The sequence below is a fragment of the Pelodiscus sinensis genome, chromosome 15 (assembly GCF_049634645.1).
Source record: "Pelodiscus sinensis isolate JC-2024 chromosome 15, ASM4963464v1, whole genome shotgun sequence".
NCBI lineage: Eukaryota > Metazoa > Chordata > Testudines > Trionychidae > Pelodiscus > Pelodiscus sinensis.
Genome location: NC_134725.1, coordinates 3,164,949 through 3,185,919, shown reverse-complemented (window position 1 = coordinate 3,185,919; position 20,971 = coordinate 3,164,949). Strand labels below are relative to the sequence as shown.

General features: G+C 49.3%; 1 protein-coding gene across 5 annotated transcripts in view; it reads right to left on the bottom strand.

Moving 5' to 3' along the window:
• Positions 1 to 20,971, bottom strand: part of LOC102460627 (histone-lysine N-methyltransferase SETD1B-like) — a 123,070-nt gene that overhangs the window by 84,827 nt on the left and 17,272 nt on the right. For 4 of the 5 annotated variants that reach the window (XR_012895911.1, XM_075897845.1, XM_075897846.1 and 1 more), the window contains exon 7: positions 10,867 to 10,911. The exons of the other annotated variant lie outside the window; for it this stretch is intronic. Coding sequence is in view for 3 of the 4 variants with exons in the window: in XM_075897845.1 (XP_075753960.1) it covers positions 10,867 to 10,911 (45 nt within the window). In the remaining variant the exon portion in view is untranslated. The remainder of the gene's footprint in view (positions 1 to 10,866; positions 10,912 to 20,971) is intronic. 5 annotated transcript variants of the gene reach the window in all.

Genomic DNA, 20,971 nt, shown 5'->3' with positions numbered 1-20,971 from the left:
GGCCGGCTCCCTCCCACCCGCGCTTCAGGCCATCAGGTGGAGCGCGGGTCCGCTGCTCTATCTGGGCGTTTATTTATCCGCCACGCATCCTTCTCCGCTGGAAAACTGGCAAGGTTTGGAGGCCAGGGTGGGTGAGCGGCTGCAGAGATGGACAGGACTGCTCCGGTGTCTCTCCCTTCGCGGGAGAGCGCTGGTGCTAAATCAGCTGGTCCTGTCCATGCTCTGGCACCGGCTCAACACCCTGCGCCCGGCCCCGGAGGTCCTGGCCAAGCTCCAGAGGGCAGCTTTGGAGTTCTTTTGGCCAGGACTGCACTGGGTCTCTGCAGGGGTCCTGTCCCTCCCCCTGGAGGAGAGGGGTCAGGGCCTGGTCTGCATGCGCAGCCAGGTCCGGACCTTCCGCCTCCAGGCCCTTGCAGAGACTCCTCTTCAGTGCAGGTAGTCCGGCATGGGGCACCTTGGCGCGCGCTTTCCTCCGCCGCCTCCGAGGGCTCCGATACGACCGGCAGCTCTTTTTTATCCACCCGAGGGGTCTTCCGCGAGACCTCTCAGAGCTGCCGGAATTCTACCAGGACCTCCTCCAGACCTGGAAGCTGCTCTCGGCGACCAGGTCCGTTGTGGCCTCCGAGGGGGCAGACCTCCTCGCGGAGCCCCTGCTCCACAATCCAGCCTTGTGCGTGCAGGTGGCGGAGTCTCCCTCGGTGCGCCGGAGGCTGATCCTGGCAGAAACCACCATGGTCGGAGACCTCCTGGACTACGACGGGGGGGACTGGGTGGACCCCCGGGCGCTCTCTCGGCGCATGGGGCTCTCCACCCCCCGAACCCCTCTGCGCCTACTCCAGGAGGTGAAGGCGGCCTTGCCGCGGCCCGCTCTCGATTTTCTGCAGCGGTCCATGCGAGAGGGTACGCCCCGCCCCTCCCCTCCCCTCCTGCAAAGCCTCCGTCCCTCATTATTGGGCCCCTGTTCCGCGGGCCCCCCCGGCCTCCCCATCCTTGGACACCCAGCCGGCTGCAAAATTTGCAGCCGGTCTGTTTTCAAACCGCGCCAAGGCAACATCTGTACACGCTTGTGCTCCACACCCTGCATTTCCCCACCCTCGTGTCCCGCCCCGATACAAAGTGGCGGGACTATCTAAGACCTGTAGAGGGTGGGGAACCCCGATGGGCCAGCGTCTATTCCGATCTAATTCCGCGGCCCATCGGGGACATAAGTTGGCGGCTCCTTCACGGAGCCGTGAGCACGGGCGTGTACTTGGCGCGGTTCACCCCAATCCCGGACACCTGCCCCTTTTGCGGCGTGAGGGAGAACCTGGCGCACGCCTACCTCGAATGCGCCAGGTTGCAGCCCCTATTCCGGCTCCTCCAGAACCTCTTATTGAGGTTCTGGCTGCACTTTTCCCCTCACCTTTTCATTTACGCACACCCTATCCGTGGCCCCACAAAGTCGCGAGACCTCCTCGTCAACCTGCTCCTGGCTCTAGCGAAAGCTGCTATTTACAACACCAGGAGTAGGATGTTGGACGAGGGGGTTCTCTGCGACTGTGGGGCCTATTTCCGTTCCTCTCTGGTTTCACGAATCCGGGCAGAGTTCCTCTGGGCGGCGTCTGCTGGCTCCATCGACAGCTTTGAGGAGCAGTGGGCGCTGTCCGGGGTTCTCTGCTCGGTGTCCCCATCCGGTTCCCTAGTTATGAACCTTTAGCCTGCACTCCTTGCCCTTTTTGTCATTATTTGTCCCCAGTAATTAGTTGAGCACGGGTCCAGTCGTCCCTCCCGCAAGGCTGGGGGAGGGGCTTTTAGACAGTGGGCGGGCTTTCACCCTGAACACCGCATAAACTTGACATTTAAAATTTCCAGTTTTGTTTAATACACTTTGCAATCTTTCCCACTGGTCCATTCTGGCAGCTCAGGTAGCAGCAGATAATGTCTCCTTGACTAAGAATGCTATGCATGAGAAACTCTGCAGCTTCAACTAACAATGCTCCAGTGAAAGGGGGCAGAGGAGGGTAATGAACAGACAAGTTGTGTCAGGTGTAAAGAAACTAGACCCATTTTTCAACAAGCTAGCACGAAAGGTGTTGTTAAAAAACACCCAGATCCAATGCAGAAGGTACTCAATGTAAAATATCCATTACTGTTTATGAAACGCAAGGAAATCTGATATGTTCAGGTTACAGAGCAAAGCAACAAGTGACTTTATATTCTGCTGGCTGAGCATGCTGAGATTTGTAGGGAAAGTCACCTTTATTGCCTCACAGTACAAAGCAGAGATAGAGAATATGAAGATTCATGGCTAGCTTTGGGACTCAGATCAACCTACATTTTCTGTGTCCCCTAGACAGACTGTACCCCAGTCCTCCACTTCTTCCACAAGGGAGGCAGCCTAAACCCACCACAGTATCTGCACAGCTTGTACGTCACTGCCTCCTGCTTCTTCACCTCTGATATACTGCACTAACCCCATGATCCTGCCTGAGACAGCACCTTCTTTCTGGAGCATGGCTACTGCTGAAGCACCAAGATCAGCAGCATCCCCACTGAAATGCCACCACCAGAAGGTAGCCTATTTACATTATAACTCAAGACCTCGCTGGCCAACCACCACCCAGAATTCCCCAACATTCTAAATGCTGTCATTCTAGGCCTGTGTTTCTGAAATGCAGCCACTATGGCCACAGCCTCCGGGGCAGTGACTGGGGGCGGAGGAGGGAGTGGCCCCTCCCCTAGGGCTACAAGGAGGAATTGGGCCCTGCTCTCCTCTTCAGTCCCTCTGCTGACGATTCCCACCCTCCCTTACCAGCCACACCAGGCAGCCCAGCTCACTAGGCTCCTGCCCCGGTGGGCAGTCCCACTGGAACACACTCCGCAGCCCAGCTGCAGTGCACCGGGGAGCCCAGCTGCAAGGAGACAGGCTCCCGGCCCCACTGGCAGCTCTCTTCCCTGCCAGCCTGCTGGGTTCTTAGCTGTCAGCCCTCCACTGGGACTCTCTGGTCTGGCAATCAACCTGTATTTATGTTTGTTTCAAGGAAGAGCCTGTGCATCATACTGTTTTACATGGAGATGCCATTGCACATCAGCGACTACACAATACTTGACCAAGTCACAGCCTGGAACCAATGGCAAGGAGGTCCAAGACGACTGGGGGGCCATGTCTCAAAGCACAGGACCCAGCAGCTCATCCACCTGAAGCCACTGGCTGTCCGGGTCGCAGCTCATCCGCCATTTCCACAAGGGATCTGCAATTGGCCACTTGAAACAAGGATGGGAAAAGACATTCCTCTCGCCAGTCAAAGAATCGTCAGCTGGCTACCCGCCCAGTGTTCAGCTGATCAGCCAAGATCAGAAACCAGGGTGCGCCTGCAACCATGTCCAAGCAGGTACGAGGAGGCAGCCATATGAGTTGAGCATGGCATGCAGACCAGTGCAGCTTGACTGTCTGAAAAAGACAGGTGTGGCCGTCTCACTGCAAAGGTACTACCACTCCACCAACACCCCAAACAAGGGTGTGTGATAGCACCTACGCTATTTAATATATTTTTGGCAGCCATGCTCCAGATTATTGGAGATGACCTCCCAGGCGGAGTTAAAATCACCTACAGGATGAATGGTAGCCACGTCATTCTGGGCCTCTTCAGAGCCAAGACCAAGACCACAACATCATCAGTGGTAGAACTTCAGCACACTGACGATGCCCAGGCCAGTGCCACCTCAGAAGATGGGCTCCAAGCAATCGTCGACATTTTCGCCATGGCCTACCACGGGTTGGGACTGACTCTCGATGCATGAAAGACCAAGGTTCTCTTTCAGCCAACACCCACCATACCATTATCCAAACCAACCACCAAGGTGGACGACCACGTGCTGGAGAATGTCAACAGCTTCCTGTAGCTCTTCAGGGAGGGCGGTCAGGATTTACTGCCAAGTTGTCCTCACAGGTCTCTGGCTCCATTGATGATGATAACCAGAAGGCTGCTTGCGTGTGCTCAGTGATGTGGGCCCAATGACCACAGCAGACCCCGAGAGGGCCCTCAAAGATCACGATCCAGATAAGGATCAAAGGTGCCAGGCCAGGTTTATTGTTAAGCGAAGTACAGTAACAGTTGTCAGTAGACTCTACTGAACCACTACACACATGTACTTGCCACAATGGAATGACTCAATCAGTGGGAAATTTCCATTGCCCCTCGGTCATACAAAGGCTATCCCCCCAAAACACCACCTTATATACAGGTGCAACAAGTCACACCTTACTGCTGACGTATCAAGTTGCCACCCTCTGACGCTATTTAGATAGGCGCCCATCACTCTGTACCTCGTGGTTTGATTCGATCATCTCTATCCATCACGCTGTCATTCTAGACCCTTTCCTGAACCTGGGTCTGTATCTGAGAGGAGTGGGTACCAAGATCTTCTTTAATGAGCTAGTGATACCACGTGCTTTCCACTTATGACCAATTACTGTTCTGCACCTGGGCCTATTACCAATTTGTGTTTTGCACACACAGCCCTGATTGTGCCAAGTTCTGTGAGCTGGGGCCTGCCTCTTGCTCAAAGCTTAGCTTTGCTTTATGTTAGCCATGTTTTGCCCATTGTTAGCTAGGCCTCAGCCCAGGCCTGTGCTGCATCGGCTTATGTTTTAGGCCTTCATCTTACTACACTTCCCTCATCTCAGAAGCTATCTGTCCAGCAATGCTGATATCAACGATGAAATCCGCCATTGAATCTCCAGTGCCAGCGCAGCTTATGGACATTTACGGAGGCAAGTCTTCGATGACCGTGATATCAAGATGCAGACCAAGATTAACGTCTACAATGCTGTAGTCATCCCAACGTTGCTGTATGGAGCTGAAGCCTGGACTCCCTAGAGATGACATATTAAAGATCTGGAGCAATTCCACCAAAGGTATCCGAGGAGAATATTGTGCATCACGTGGCAGCACAGACGGACCAACATTAGTGTCCTCACAGAGGCTGATTCTTGCAGCATTGAGGCAATAATCGCACACAGGCAGCTACAATGGTCTGGTCATGTGGTCAGGATGCCTGACACACGCTTGCCTAAACAGATTTTCTATGCTCAGCTGAGAACCGGGACGAGGCCTCGTGGTGCGCAGAGGAAGCACTACAGAGATGTTCTTAAGAACACCTTGGTAAAGTGCGGCATTGACGCTGACACCTGGGAGAGGCAGGTGAAGGATCAGGTAACCTGGAGGATCACCATCAAGAACAGTGTCCAACACTTTGAGATCAAGTGACATCTCCATGAAAAAGATCAGAGAGCCCAACATACAGAACGTGCCCGACCCGTATTGGCACCGCTGGTGATAGAGACCTCCCATGCAGCCACTGCCAGAGAGTGTTCCTTGCCAGAATTGGCCTAATTTCTCATCTACGTACTCATCAGTTATAGGCGTCCAAGGGGAAATCTTACTCGCTTCGAGGGATCCCACAGAGAGAGATGTTTGTTATCACTTTTTTCTGCCTCCCAGCTAGTTAACAAGTCTGCTGCTGCTGAAATATAACTTTTCAGAGAAGCAGACTTACTAACGAGCAAGTCTACAAGAACATACAAAAGCACCTTATTTGCTTTTCTATTCTCTTTAGGTCAAGTAAAGAATAGAGACAACTGTATGCTGTTGTTATTGAGTCTGAAAAAAACCCGCTACATAAATAGATTACTATGATTTGGATATGTATATATGCATTGTTAAGGAAAAACTGTCACAGTGGCCACCAGCAAGAGTTGGTGGCCATACTCTGAGGCCACCAAAAGTTTGCTGTGCAAACCTCTGTTCTAGACAGATCTCTCTGCTGTGTAGAGGCTGAGGAGGGAAGATTTCCTCTTCAATGAATGGTCTAGCAGTATAATGTTCAAAAGCATAGGTAGCAAAAGCCAGAAGGACTAAAATGACCTCTTTTAAAACTTTAATGAAGTGTTTTGGATACAAATGAGATTTCTTTATTCTCTTTTATTCAGCTTACTTGCACTGAAATGAGAACGGCAAATATACATGGACTAAAGTCTGGTGTAAGACTGGAAGGCTGCTGCAAATTTTTCTGGGAGAAAAGGTGGGTCTCACCACAGCCGAAGAAGAACTCTGCATAAGCTTGAAAACTCGCCTCTCTCACCAACAGAAGTTGGTCCAATAAAAAACTATATTACCTCATCCACCTTGTGTGTGTAATATTTTGGGACCAACATGGCTACAACAACACTGTATACAACAATCTTCTGATGTGTGTGACACTGTGTATGGAAACTCACAATATTTGCCCATCCTTCCGTAAACATCGGGGCTTGCAATTCACTGGTATCGACAGCAAACAGGGTCTGAGGTCCAATTTTTATGCCATGGGAGATGGGAACGAGAGAAAAAAGGTGAATTGTAACAGTAGAGAGAGACAGAGCAGCAAGCAAGAGGAAAAGACAATACAGACAGTCCCCGGGTTACATGGATCCGACTTACATCGGATCCCTACTTACAAACGGGGTGAGGCAACCCCGCACTAGCTGCTTCCCCCCAGCAGACCAGGGAGACATTTGCTCTTTCAAGCCAATAACAGCTGCATATATGTTGACACTACCACCTTGCAAGACATACACTTTAATCTCACCACTGCTGTGGGAAACCATATCATCTATTGGCCAGCAGACAAGGTCCTACAAACAGCCCTTGGGTTCCAGATACCCTTTAACTGGACTTCCCTAGTACCTGACCGATTTCAAAATTTGCTTTCACTCTTGCCAGAGGTCCAGAAAATCTGAGCTACAAGGCCAAATTCATGTACTTCAAACTACCTATCAAATCGAGAGGCATGCTTTTCACACAGTCTATAGAACATCTCTCCTGTGTACCAGTTATGCTATATCGTGTTATGTAATCAAGGCTATAAGGCTACCCCATCATAAAATTATAGTGGGGATATTAATGATATTATTGCTTTTGCTTGTTTTAGGATTAGCTTATTGTTGTTACAAAGGATGTAATAATAGAAATAGCTTTCATGTTTATACTAATCATGTATTACCATTACAAACAACCAAAACCTGTGGGGCCGATTCCCTTGATTTGAAAACAGAGTTACAATGCCTAATGAATATAGAAGTTTAGAAAGTGAATTGTGCTGGAAGCACAAAAGCGGGGAATGTGGAAGCCAAGGGATTTGTATGTAGCCATTTTGACCTTTTGGTTAGCCTAACTCATGCTAACTCTGAGACCTAACAATGCAGAGTACTGTGAGATACGCTGTTTTCGCCTCTCGTCTCTCGTGCTTGAGATAAGAATAGAATGCTGACTCTAGTGAAGACCTTGAGATAAGGTGGCGTCTGAAGGGAATTGTTATGGAAAGGGGAATAATTGTTATTGTTCTTATATATAAACAGACAGTATATATATAGGCTTCTAATTGTTTTTTATTGGACGATCTGCCTAGCAGCAGCTTCTTCCCTTACAATATTGCTTGAATAAACTCGAATAAAAATAGTCTGACTACTTGTTGCTCACAAACACAGAGTGAAGGCCTGTTTTCTTCCATAATTGTAAGAAAAAAAATTGGAGCATTTCCTCTGTGTCTCCTCCTCCCCCTGCCTCACTCTCTTTCTCTTCTCCTCCCCCTCCTTCTCCTGACTCTGACTCTCACTCTCCCTTTCTCTTCTCCTCCCCCTCCTGCCTCTCACTCACAGAGCCCAAATGGCCGCTTGCTCCCACACGGTGGCCCAGCTGAGCGGTACAGAAATCAGCCGAGCGCCAGGGCAGGAGAGGAAGGGCGTGACAGACGCTCCAGGCCCCACCCAGCGTTATTTATTCCATGATTTCTCGTGGAACTCCTGATGATGGGCCGCGGAACCCCAGGGAACCCTGGTTGGGAAAGACTGAATTAATACATAACCAGCTAAAAACATATGGGCTGCATCTAGACTGGCAAGTTTTTCCACAAAAGCAGCTGCTTTTCCGGAAAAACTTGCCAGCTGTCTACACTGGCCGCTTGAATTTCCGCAAAAGCACTGACTTCCTACTGTCTGAAATCAGTGCTTCTTGCGCAAATACTATGCTGCTCCCGTTCGGGCAAAAGTCCTTTTGCGCAAAGCTTTTGTGCAAAAGGGCCAGTGTAGACAGCTCAGATTTGTTTTGCACAAAAAAGCCCCGATCGTAAAAATGGAGATCGGGGCTTTTTTGTGGAAAAGTGCGTCTAGATTGGTGTCTAGATCATGCCAGTCTAGACGTAGCCAAGGTGAAAGTTTCAAATCAGGAAAACTTCTGTTTTTACATGTCTCTGTTTCACTTGTTCTTATAGCATGGATCCTAAACATTCCCCAGAGACACTGTATAAGCCTTAGTGAATGTCTTTTAGGGTATGTCTACACTACAGAGTTAATTCGAAATAACAGCAGTTATTTCGAATTAACTGTAATAGCTGTCTACACATACAAACCACTATTTTGAAATAAACTCAAAATAGCGGAGCCATAATTTCGAATTGGGTAAACCTCATTCTACAAGGAGTAACACCTAATTCGAAATAGCTAATTCGAAATAGGTGCTATGTAGACACTTAATTCGAAATAGGGGGCCTCCAGCCCTTCCCAGGGAGCCCTGGTGGCCACTCTGGGCACAACCAGGAAAACTTACTCTCCTCTACCCCAGACCCAGAGCCATTAAAGGGGTAGACCCTGGCCACAGTGCCTGTGCCAGCTCCAAGCCTGCCAGCCCAGAGCCAGCAGTGGCCACCGGGGCCCCTGACCCAGTGGCCCCAAAACACGAGCCAGCAAGTCACTGGCAGCCAGCCCTCCACCGCTCCCCAAGAGCAGTCTGCCAGCTCCCAGGAGCCTGACAGGGGCTAGAGAAGGCGGGCGCCTTCCTGGTCCAGGGTGGAGATCATGGAACTTATTCAGGTTTGGGGGGGATGCCCCCAACTTCCATGATCTCAGCCCTAGACGGAGGAACACGCCCGTCTATGGCAGGATAGCTGCCAGCCTGGCCACCAAAGGCCACATGTGAACCCAGGAGCAGGTTTGCATGAAAATCAAGTTGGTCTGGCGAGACCCCCAAACCTGAGCCCTGAGCTTCCCCTCCCCCTTCTTCCCCTTGCTTCCCCCTTCCAGCTCCCTCCTCCCAGGTTTCCCCCTCCCCTCTTCCACCCTCTCTCTTCCCCCTCCCACCTCCTTTTCCCAGTCTCCCCAGAGGTTCATTCCCCCCCCCCCAGTTTGGTTCAATGAACCCAGTTTCTGTTTTTGAACATACGTGTCTTTTATTTTACATCAGGAAGGGGGCTAGGGAGGGGTAAGTGGAAGGACGTGAGGGAGGAATGGGGCACGAGCCCCCGGTGGGGAGGATCAGGGAGGCTCTGAGGGCTCCTCGTGGTGGACGCTCTCCCTCAGGGCCTCCTGGATCCTGACAGCCCCCTGATGGACCCCCCCGGGATGGCAGCCTGCAGCAAGTGCAGCTGGGCTGATGGCAACGACCCCACGAGATGCACCGGCGTGCCCAGGGACAGCTCTGGCTCCATGTGGCCGAGTGCTGTGGTGTCCCGAGTGCGGGCACTCAGGGCACTCCAAGACAGGACTGCTTTGCTGTCCCTCATCGAGGTAGACAAGCGAGCGGGGAACCCTGAGAACTGTCTGTCTGGGGTGGGGGTAGGGTCCCTTTAAGCACAGAGCTCAGTTAGCCTCAGGCAGCAGCCCCACACACTGAAGTCCTAACCTGATGCCCTGCCGGCACTGGATCCGGCCAGACTTACCTTCGGTTCAGGGTCCACTCAGTGTGGATGTGCTATTTCGAAATAGTTTTTGTGTGTAGATGCGTTATTTCGAATTAGCTTCATTCGAATTATCTATTTCGAATTAAGTTAATTCGAAATAGTGCTGTAGTGTAGACATACCCTCTCTCTTCTTTCCAGTGTCAGTAAACATTGTATTAGTATTTGCAAGGAGAGCATGACTATTTCTAGTTGACTCATAGATTTGTTTAGCATCTTAAAGCTTAGCTATGTGTGGATAGTATGCATTTTGGTGTGTTTAATAGCTTGAGTTGTTAGAAAGGATGATAATACATGTACTCCGAGGGTGGTGTGAATTTTGTTTTTTATTTGATTTCATATTAAATAAACATTGTAAGCATTACTCTGTTAACTATCCCTTGTTTTAATATATTTTCTTCCACACCTATGGACTGTTTAAAATATATATTTATATTTCGGTTTTTTGTTTGTATTGGTGGTGCACATCCACACACTACCTCAGTATTGGTATTGCACATAAGAAATTTCAACCTGCCCAAGGACAGAAAATGTTAGAGGGAACACCTTCCTGACCAACTCTGGTTCTCTTTCCTAACCTGCTGTGAGACTTTGGGACTCTATGTGCCTCAGTTTCTCCATCTGTAACAATGGGAACAATAACACTTAAAGCACATTGCTTAAATTAAAGTCCAGTCCAGGATCCAAAGACAATGGGCTGGGAAGGATCTAAAGCTCGTTTCCCCCATATTAAAGTCGGTCTCTAAACAATGCTTTTGTATATTCAATATATCAGTTTTAAGCATGTGTAAGCATACCTGCAGTAGGCCACTTCTTTATTACACCAGATGATAATGTTTTTTTTAATCAAAATACACTTTCCCATTAAATCAGTTGATTAGTTTGAAATTACAGATGAGTACCTACATAGACAGATTATTCATCCAGAATACTATAGGCAAACAAGATGCAAACAACTGTGACAAAAAACATAAATCCTCACTTAAGAATAGTTAAGTATTCAGCATTACGTACATTATAACTCGTCTACTTGATTTAGTCCATCACCTACAGAGGCACCAAAGCCTGTCTCTCTTTATTGACCAATCATGCATCTTCCCTTTAAAAGTAACTTACCTGATGGCTTTCAGTTAATACCTCTTTACTTTGGACTGGGTGAGACTGGAAAACAAATATTTAGTAGTGAGAAATGTCATTTTGGTTTACAGCAAGTTTCACTTTCCGGTTCTCCTGCACTAGGCTGTACTGCTTGGATTGAAGACAATGCAGTGGGGTGTTGAAATAAAAAACTGTCTCCACTGAAATTTAAAAACAAAAAATCTGCTAGACATCAGTCCTGCGATGGAGCTCTGCATGGTGCTCATTAAAGAATAAGGCATAAGTGTGAGACATCTGCACAATATGGTCTTAGGTTTTGTAAAATATTTTTGTATTTATACTTTTTTTAAATCTAAATTTATAGCCATATCTAACTGGACACATCTCTTAAACCCAAAAATAATGTTTGAACCAATCTAAAGATGGTTCCCTCATCAAAATGTATTATTTTAAACACATTTTCCTATTACTATAATGAATTACTTTTCCTTACATTTCACTTAAATTTAAAATTTTTAGGTTCAGTACTAAAAGATCTTTGTATTATCGGAGTTATTTATGTTTTAGGCAACAATACAAAGCTTGTATCATAATAGGTTTCTGTTTCTTGCCCGTATTAACTGCATTCTTCCACTGATACATTTTCTGCAGTTGAACCCCACTAGCCACAACACCCTTCAGCTGAAATGGACATATTTAGTGACTACACAGCAACAGGAGATGAATGATGCACAACCCTACAAACTGTTTTCCAAACTAACTTAAACATGGCCTTTAGCAAGTCTAAAGCCTGCACCGATATCACTGCAGTGCTCTGGATTAAAGTTCAGTGGCTGGAATAAACTCCAAGCACTTGGAATAATAATCTCTGCAAAACACTTTGGGAGAAGGGGAAGCTGTGAGGAATCTGGTTACCAACAAATCAGCCTGCTTGTTCTAAAGAAGGAATCTTTCTTCTACATTTTAATCCTGTATAGCAGTGGTTCTCAAAGTGCGGTGGTCCGTGGCCACCTCCCAGGTCGTCTGCAGCAGGAGCTCAGCCCCCCATGCACCTGGGAGTCCACACTGCTGCTGGAGCCTCATGGACGACGCGTAGCTACAAGGCTGCAACATCAACTCCAGCCGGCAGGCGGGGAGGTGAAGAAAGCAAATTCACCTTTCCCCCACCCCTCGCACAGGCCGTGGAGCTACACGTGGAGGAGTGCTGCCCTGCTCCCCTCCATGGGAAGTCCTGCCTGCCACTGAACATCCACCTTGCCTAAGCCCCACTGAGTTTGCAGTCACAACAGTAAGAGCGGCATGGCCCTTGGTTGCTCCCGCGGGGCAGGCTGGGCTGCATAGGCTTCAGTGGGAGGTGGCAGTGCTGGGGCTGAGGATACCACAGGATGCAGATGGGGGCTAGGGCCCTTCAGGGCTTTGCACCCACAGGGACTCAGTCTGGGGGGAGGGTCCAAGCTGCCTCAGCACCTGCCCCCTAAGGGCACCATGAACCAAATCCCCACAGGGCCCCACCCCCAGCAGGGCTGGACACCCCGGGGTCACTCACTCGCCCACCCCGCCTTGTTGTGCCACAACCAGCCTCTCTGCCCCCCCATTTCCCTGAACCCCCCAAGCCCTATTCCCAGGGGCACCCTGCCCCCCAGCTTTATCCCCAGGCACTCCCTGCCCCTGGTCAGACACCCTACCCCAAGCACCTTCCTGCTCCCTGCCTCCTGGCCAGACACCCAAGCTTGCTTCTGCACCATACCTCCCACCCAGACCTTGCACCCTTACCCCATTCTGCACCCCACCTCCCACCCAGATCCTGCACCCCATCCCAATCCCACTCACTGGCAGCCTTGTCCCACACACTGAACCCCTCATTTTTGTCCCCACCCCAGAGCCTAAGGGGGTTTGCTTCTTTGCTTCTCACTTGTGTGGTCCCCAATTGATTTTCTGTGGGTCAGTGGCCCCCACACACAAAAGGTTCCCCACTCCTGCCATAAAGAAAACATTGAAACCTTTTGTGTTGGACATAAATTAATATTTTACTTTATTTAAAATGAAGTTTGATAAACTAACATGAGGAAGTTAAAATGCTTCATCTGTTTAATAATGTAAATTAAACTGTTCTCCCCAGGTGCAGCACTAGCAAAATGGCTCAGGCGTAATTAGCGGTGAGTTTCTATTAGCAACTGGTGGTCCGTGCAAAGGTTTGCATTGAGCCAGATGGCCCACGGGCCAAAAAGTTTGAGACCCACTGCTATATAGTCATGTGAAAAGAACATATTACTTCAACATAAACAGTTATGTGACCCTTCCTCTGAATTAAAACCTTCACCAGAAAGGAGTGTAATATAAGAAAGTGTCTGACTGTTTCTTACACCCAGGCTACTAGTTAAAGCCACAGACTCAGGACTCCAACCTACTTTGTCGATAGCAGGTCAATGAGGAGAGCTGGTCAAAGATTTGTGACAAATGTTATTTATCCCATTTATCACCTGCACATGAGGTATAATACACATTACAGCAAAACGAGCACACCAAAAATCTCCAAATTAAACCTAAATTCCACTAACAAAATGTGTAAGTCAAAATACCAGTCACAAAACATGAAACTGGCAATTGTATTACAGTATTTTGCAACCAACTCTCCAAGCCATGAGAAACTGCCAGCTCCAGGTTCAAACAATGGAATGAAACCTAATGGTTTTATTTCCTTCTCTTGTTCATTTCTCTGTGCATTGTTCATGCTGTTCTTTATGCACAGAACGATCTCAGGATCCCAAGACACCAACTTCACTTAACTGAAATCACTCCTAAAAATTCACTTTTGAAAACCTATAAAAAGTCATTTGACTATAAGTTGGGGGGAGGCCATTAGAAAAATCCAACTCATGGCCTCCAGATTTCCTAGTGCATCTTGGCTTTTATGTGCCATGTTCTATAATGTAATCTTTTCAGAATGGGTGCCTCTAAATGAAGGTTGGTTGTTGAAGCAGACACAGGGCTGCAGACAGGGAAGTTTGAGAGGGAGTGAAAGAGATCTTCCCCACCCCGCTCCGAACGAACAAGGTGAGAGCACTAGCTTTGGGGCAAGTGAGTTTGCTTGACTGTTTGCATTGACCTCCTCATTAATATTTCAGAGGAATCCTGTTTTCATTATTATTTTAGACAGCTCTCACTCTGGTACCTACGTGCTTACAAGGATGGTTGGTAGGTTGTTCATCACCAACATAAAAGTACACGTTGGACCTCCCTGGTCCAGCACCCTCAGGACCTGACTGGTCCTGGATGAGGGATTTTGCTGGACCAGGGTAGGTCATTACTGGACCCCCACTGACAGCCCCTCGCCCGGCCCGTCGGCCTCCCAGACGGCTCCTTACCTCCTGCGGGCCCTGCTGGGCAGCCATTGCTGCCCTGGCTCCAGGACCCACTGGGCAGCCACACGCATGTCTCCCAACCCCACTAGACAGACCTGATGCCATGTGCTGACAGCAGGCTCGCTGCAGGCAGACTACTACCCTGCCAGCCTCACAGGAATCCTTGCCACTGGCCCTCCACTGGGACTCTCTGGTCCTGCAACATCCATGCCAGACCATGGATGTTGCCAGACCAGAGAATCCTGATTAAGAGAGTTTCAACCTGTATTTCTTAAAGTGAAGCGCTAATCAACTGGACTTCAACTGGTCCAGAATGCGGCTGCTCAAGTTTTAACTAACACTAGTTATACGGAGCACATTATGCCAGTGCTTCGGCAGCTGCACTGGCTTCCGGTATGTTTCTGGGCACAATTTAAGGTTTTAGTTATGACCTATAAAGCCTTAAATGAGTTAGGTCCAGTGTATCTGAAGGACTGTCCTCTCCCATATGAACCTGCCTGGGGATTGAGGTCAGCTGGGGAGGCTTTGCTTCGTGTTCCCCCACTTGTGGAGATAAGATTAACTTCTACGCGGAACAGGGCATTCTCAGCTTTTGCTCCCAGGCTGTGGAATTCTCTTCCTCGGGATATTCGCATGGCGCCAACGCTAGCGTTGCTTCGGCGTCAGGCTAAAGCCACCCTTTTTACTCATGCTTTTATTAGTGTTTGAGTCTGTATGTGTGTGTTCCTCCTCTCTATGGCTACGTCTACACTGGCATGATTTTCCGCAAATGCTTTTAACGGAAAAGTTTTATGCATTTGCGGAAAAGAGTGTCTAGATTGGCACGGACACTTTTCCACAAAAGCACTTTTTGCGGATAAGCGTCCGTGCCAATCTAGACGCCATTTTCGCGATCGGGGCTTTTTTGCACAAAACAAATCTGAGCTGTCTACACTGGCCCTTTTGCGCAAAAGGACTTTTGCCTGAACGGGAGCAGCATAGTATTTGCGCAAGAAGCACTGATTTCAGACAGTTGGAAGTCAGTGCTTTTGTGGAAATTCAAGCGGCCAGTGTAAACAGCTGGCAAGTTTTTCCGCAAAAGCGGCTGCTTTTGTGGAAAAACTTGCCGGTCTAGATGCAGCCCATATGTTTTTAGCTGGTTATGTCCCTCTGAAGTCTTATATTTTAAATTTTATATATATTTGTATTGTGTGGGCTTTTTGTTGTTGTTGAAGCCGCCTTGAATATTTTAAATAGAAAGGCGGGGTAAAAATATTTAAATAAATAAATATAAATAAATAATCAGATGACAGTCTTCTTTAAAAAAAAAAAAAAAAAAAAAACCACACCCCAAAGTCTTCATATGCTGGAACACAAAAGGCATAAGAACAGCCGTACTGGGTCAGACCAAAGGTCCATCTAGCCCAGTATCCTGTCTGCCGACAGTGGCCAATGCCAGGTGCCGCACAGGGGATGGACCAAAGACAATGATCAAGCGATTTGTCTCCCACCATCCATCTCCAGCCTTTGACAAACAGAGGCCAGGGACACCATTCCTATCCCCTGGCTAATAGCCTTTTATGGACCTAACCTCCATGAATTTATCTAGCTCTTTTTTAAACTCTATTATAGTCCTAGCCTTCACAGGCTCCTCTGGCAAGGAGTTCCACAGGTTGACTGTACACTGTGTGAAGAACTTTCTTTTATTAGTTTTAAACCTGCTACCCATTAATTTCATTTAGTGTCCTCTAGTTCTTATATTAAGGGAACAAGAAAATAACTTTTCTTTATTCACCCTCTCCACACCACTATCATATCCCCCCTCAGTCTCCTCTTTTCCAATGTGAAAAGTCCCAGTCTCTTTAGCCTCTCCTCATATGGGACCCGTTCCAAACCCCTAATCATTTTAGTTGCCCTTCTCTGAACCTTTTCTAACGCCAAAATATCTTTTTTGAGGTGAGGAGGCACCATCAATAAGTGACTTATTCTGATCCTACCGCCCTCCCCAATACACACATGCAGGGCCTCTTCCTGTAGCAGGCCCCAAGCAAAAACAAGACCTGGCTCAAATAGGAGGTCAAAATGTCAAAAATTATATATTTAACTCCTTAGCGTCCGAAACCCCCCACGGAAAGATTTTTTTTTTAAATAGCTTGTTATGATTATGTCTTCCTCACTGTCGCTCAATTAGGCAAGACAAAAGACTTTGCTCAGTGTTACCTACAGAATCTTGCTAAAGTAAAATTTAATTAAACTGTATTTCACTCCCCCCCGTTTTCATTCCCATATTCAATACTACTTTGAATGAGCACTACAGGTTCTCTCAAATTCTTGTATGTTCTCTTTGTAATGGATCCATTCTTTTTTTTTTTCCCTCCCCCCCTCCCCCAGCCCATGTTTCATCTCCACTCTAGGGGTATGTCCACACTACAAAGTTAATTCGAACTAACAGCCGTTAGTTCAAATTAACTTTCCTAGGCGCTACACACGCGAACCGCTAGTTGGAACTTAATTCGAACTAACGGAGCGCTTGATTCGAACTAGGTAAACCTCATTCTACGAGGACTAAGCCTAGTTCGAATTAAGGGCTGTGTAGCCACTTAATTCGAACTAGTGGGAGGCTAGCCCTCCCCAGCTTGCCCTGGTGGCCACTCTGGCCAACACCAGGGAAACTCTTCTGCCCCCCCTCCCGGCCCCGGAGCCCTTAAAGGGGCACAGTCTGGCTACGGTGCCCGTGCCAGGTGCAAGCCTGCCAGCACCCAACCAGCAGACCCTGCACCTGACACAGCATGAACCAGCCACCCGCTGCCACCCAGCCCTCCGCCTCTTCCCGGGACCAGGCTGGTGGCTCCCAGGAGCCTGCCCAGGGCCGCAATAGGCGGGCACCCGCCTGGTCTAGTGCGGAGATCGTGGACCTCATCCAGGTTTGGGGGGAGGCCTCCAACGTCCACGACCTCCGCACTAGGCACAGGAAAGTGGCAGTCTAGGGCAGGATAGCTGCCAGCCTGGCCACCAAAGGCCACATATGAACCCAGGAGCAGGTTTGCATGAAAATCAAGGTGGTCCACTGAGACCCCCGACCCTGAGCCCTGAGCTTAGAATGTCTGTACTGGGTCAGACCAAAGGTCCATCTAGCCCAGTAGCCTGTCTGCCGACAGTGGCCAACACTAGGTGCCCTGGAGGGGATGGACCGAAGACAATGACCAAGCCATTTGTCTTGTGCCATCCATCTCCAGCCTTCCACAAACAGAGGCCAGGGACACCATTTCTACCCCCTGGCTAATACCACTCCATGGACCCAACCTCCATGACTTGATCTCACTTCTCTTTAAACTCTGTTCCAGTTCTAGCCTTCACAGCCTCCTGTGGTAAGGAGTTCCACAAGTTGACTATTTGCTTTGTGAAGAACTTTCTGTTACTAGTTTGAAGCCTGCTACCCATTCCTTTCATTTGGTGTCCTCTAGTCCTTCTTTATGGGAACTAATGAAGAACTTTTCTTTATGCACCCTCTCCACACCACTCATGCTTTTATAGACCTCTATCATATCCCCCCTCATTCCACGAGGTGTACAGATAGTTCGGAATGGCTTGCTAGTTCGAACTATCTAGCCCGTGCCGTGTGTAGCCGCGCGGCACGGGGTTCGAACAAGCCGGCATTTAAAAATGGCGCCAGCCGGCTTATGCAAATGAAGCCCGGGAAATTCAAATCCCGGGCTTCATTTGCAAGTGCGGTATGCCTACATTACCCCACTAGTTCGAACTAGCGGGGTAGTGTAGACATACCCTAACTGTTTAAGCTTTAACCTGACTCCTTCAGTTGCTGTAACAGAACCAGGCACAGTTTCAAAGAACTTCAGCCGGTCTTAAGGGGCGTTTGGATTTGTGTCACTCCCAGGTGGCAGATCCGTTGGGGCACTACTCAGCCACCCCCAGGCTGCCCGCTGCGAAGGAATCACGGATTCTAGCAGCTAAAATCTGAAGTGTAATAAGCTCTCCCTGTAAACTTATTGGGGCGCTCGTCAACCTCCTCCAGGTTGCCCGCTGCAAAGGACCCCGGTCTCAGCAGTTGAAGTCTCGGGCGTATAGCACACACACACACCACTCACTGCCCTGACCGTCGGCTGACAACTACTTCCCTAGGTAACCCATTCCAGTGCTTCCCCACCCTCCTAGTGAAATAGTTTTTCCTAATATCCAACTTAGACCTCCCCCACTGCAACTCGAGACCATTGCTCCTTGTTCTGCCATCCGTCACTACTGAATGCTGGACAATAAATGGATTCTCAACCAAGCCAGGGGCCCCAAAGGAAACATGTATCAGTCTTCTCATTTCCAGTACTGTTACCAGAGGGGTAGACACTGGATCAAGCTCATAAAAAGAATGGGGGCACACCGTGTAGTTGAGTTGTTTCTAAAGTTGGACTGGCACACCCAAGTTCAAAAAGATCTAGCTATATACTTACAAAAAAACCCACAAAAATGTATCATTTAGGCATAAAAGCAGATCTCAGAAGAATGGTTCCTATTAGCCTTATTTAACATTTTAAAATATGTGCTCTGATTATTATAGTCCCTTTCATCCAAAGAATCCCAAAGTCTTCTGCACAGGCAACTGTTTACCAGAGTGTCATGAACAGGAGGACTGTGAATGGCTTGCTAACTACAAAATCAGCTTCTGTTCCCTTGGAATTCACACCTCCAGATCAGCTGCTAGAAGTGGGCCTCATCCTCCTTGATTGGATCACCTCATCATCTCCAGCCTGATCCTGGCCTGCATATTTATACCTGCCTCTGGAAATTTCCACTACATGCATCTGACGAAGTGGGTCTTTGCCCACGAAAGCTTATGCTCCTACACTTCAGTTAGTCTATAAGGTGCCACAGGACTCCTCGTCACATGAACAGGAGGAGTGCTGACCAGGGTTAATGCAGGTAGCTAGCAATGGTGTCGGCCAGGGGGCTGGGAGAACCAATAGAGATAGAGGGTTGAAATTTGAACTGGATGTAGGTTCGCTGTCTGCTTTCTTTGTGTGGGAGAGAAAAAACAGGAGTTGACAGAGAGAGAATGGATTTAAACCCAGGCAGGACTACCATACCATTCCCCCCCACCCTGCACAGAATTCAGGGCATGGGAGTGGACTGAACCAAGAGAAAATTACAAGTGAGGACCAGGGAAATGGGAGTCCAGTCGCATTTTGGGTAATTTTTCTTTATTTTGTGGTTTGGTTTGAACTGCTCTGTGTGAATCTTTGCCTCCCCTCCCCCCTTACCATCTAAGCATTGTGCCCAGAGACTTTTCTCTGTTTTAATTTGTTTTCCTTAGTTGCTCTGTACCATCTAGCAACCAAGTCTGCTTTCTCAAGTTTACCTTTTGTTTTGTAATAAAAATCACTTATTTTAAGGTGAGGATTTGATTCTTGTGTCCTGGAAGGTCTGTCTGTGGGTATCTGCAGGCCTCTGACTGAGGGGTCAGCTACCAGGGACTGCAGCTTGTGTCTCTCTTTCTTTTTCAAGCTCTTTTGGGGTAAAAAAAAGCTTGGGGAACTGCTGGCGGTGGGTTCAAGTGATCACCCCTGGTTTTAGGGATAAAAAGCACTTGATGGTGGCAACAAATTCCCCAAAATCTGTGTGTTGTGATTCTGGGGGGGAAGTTTTTGTAACCATTGCCTGTTAAGGCAGTGTTTCCCAAACTATGGGCCGCGGCCTGGTACTGGGCCACGGGAAAAAAAATACAGGGCCTCAGCATGGCTGCCGGGAGGGGAGTAGAGTGGGGGGGGGGGGGGGGGGCTGGGAAGAGGGCAGGGAGGAACCAGCCACCGGGAAGCAGTGCTGGGGGCAGCGGGGCTGTCCTGGTGGAGATCCAGGCAGGCGGGCGGGCGGCCAAAGCAGGGCTGGGGGCAGCGGGCTGTCCCGCGGAGATGCGGGCGGCGAAAGCAGGACTGGGGGAGTGGGGCTGTCCCGTGGAGATCCGGGCATGTGGGCAGGCGGCGGAAGCAGGGTTGGGGGCAGCAGGGCTGTCCCGCAGAGATTGGGGGGAGGCGGGCGGCAGAAGCGGGGTTGGAGGTAGCAGGGCTGTCCGGCGGCAGCGGCGGAGAGGGCAGGTGGTGGAACCAGGGCTGCACGGGGGGAGGGGGAGCTGGCCAGGGGAGATCAGGAGGAAGAGGACAGGAGAATCAGCTGTCGGAAGCAGGGCTGGATGGGGGCAGCGGGGTTGGTGGGGGGTTGTCGGGGGAGCAGGGCTGACCGGGGGAAGATTGGTGGGTAGCGGGGGGAACCGGCCGCTGGAAGCAGGGCTGGACGGGGGAGATCGAGAAGAGAAAGGGGGAGGGAGCGGGACTGACCCGGGCATGCAGACCCTGGCAGACGAGTGAATCTGGACGGGGATTCAGTTTTGCCCCCCCATACCCTCCCTGGAGTAGTTGCGATCTGCCTGGGAGGTAGACACACTCAGGCAGCATGAGCACATCTACCAGCCAGGCAGTTCCCAGCTAAGGACTAATACACCTAATTATAATAAAATGTACCTAATTAGAAAATACCAGACATTTTATATGTCTGGTAATATCTCAATTTGTTTCCTTGACAAAACCCTCAAATACTGGACTGTCCGGTACAAAACCGGACACCTGGCAACCCTACCCTTCCTTGCACCCTCCCTCTTAGCCAGATACCCTACCCCCAATCTGTTCCTGCTCCCGCCTCCTGGAGCGCCCATGCGGTGCTGGGTCCCCCAAGCCCTGGCCCAGGCTGGGCGGAGGATGCAGCCGGGTGAAACACTGAAA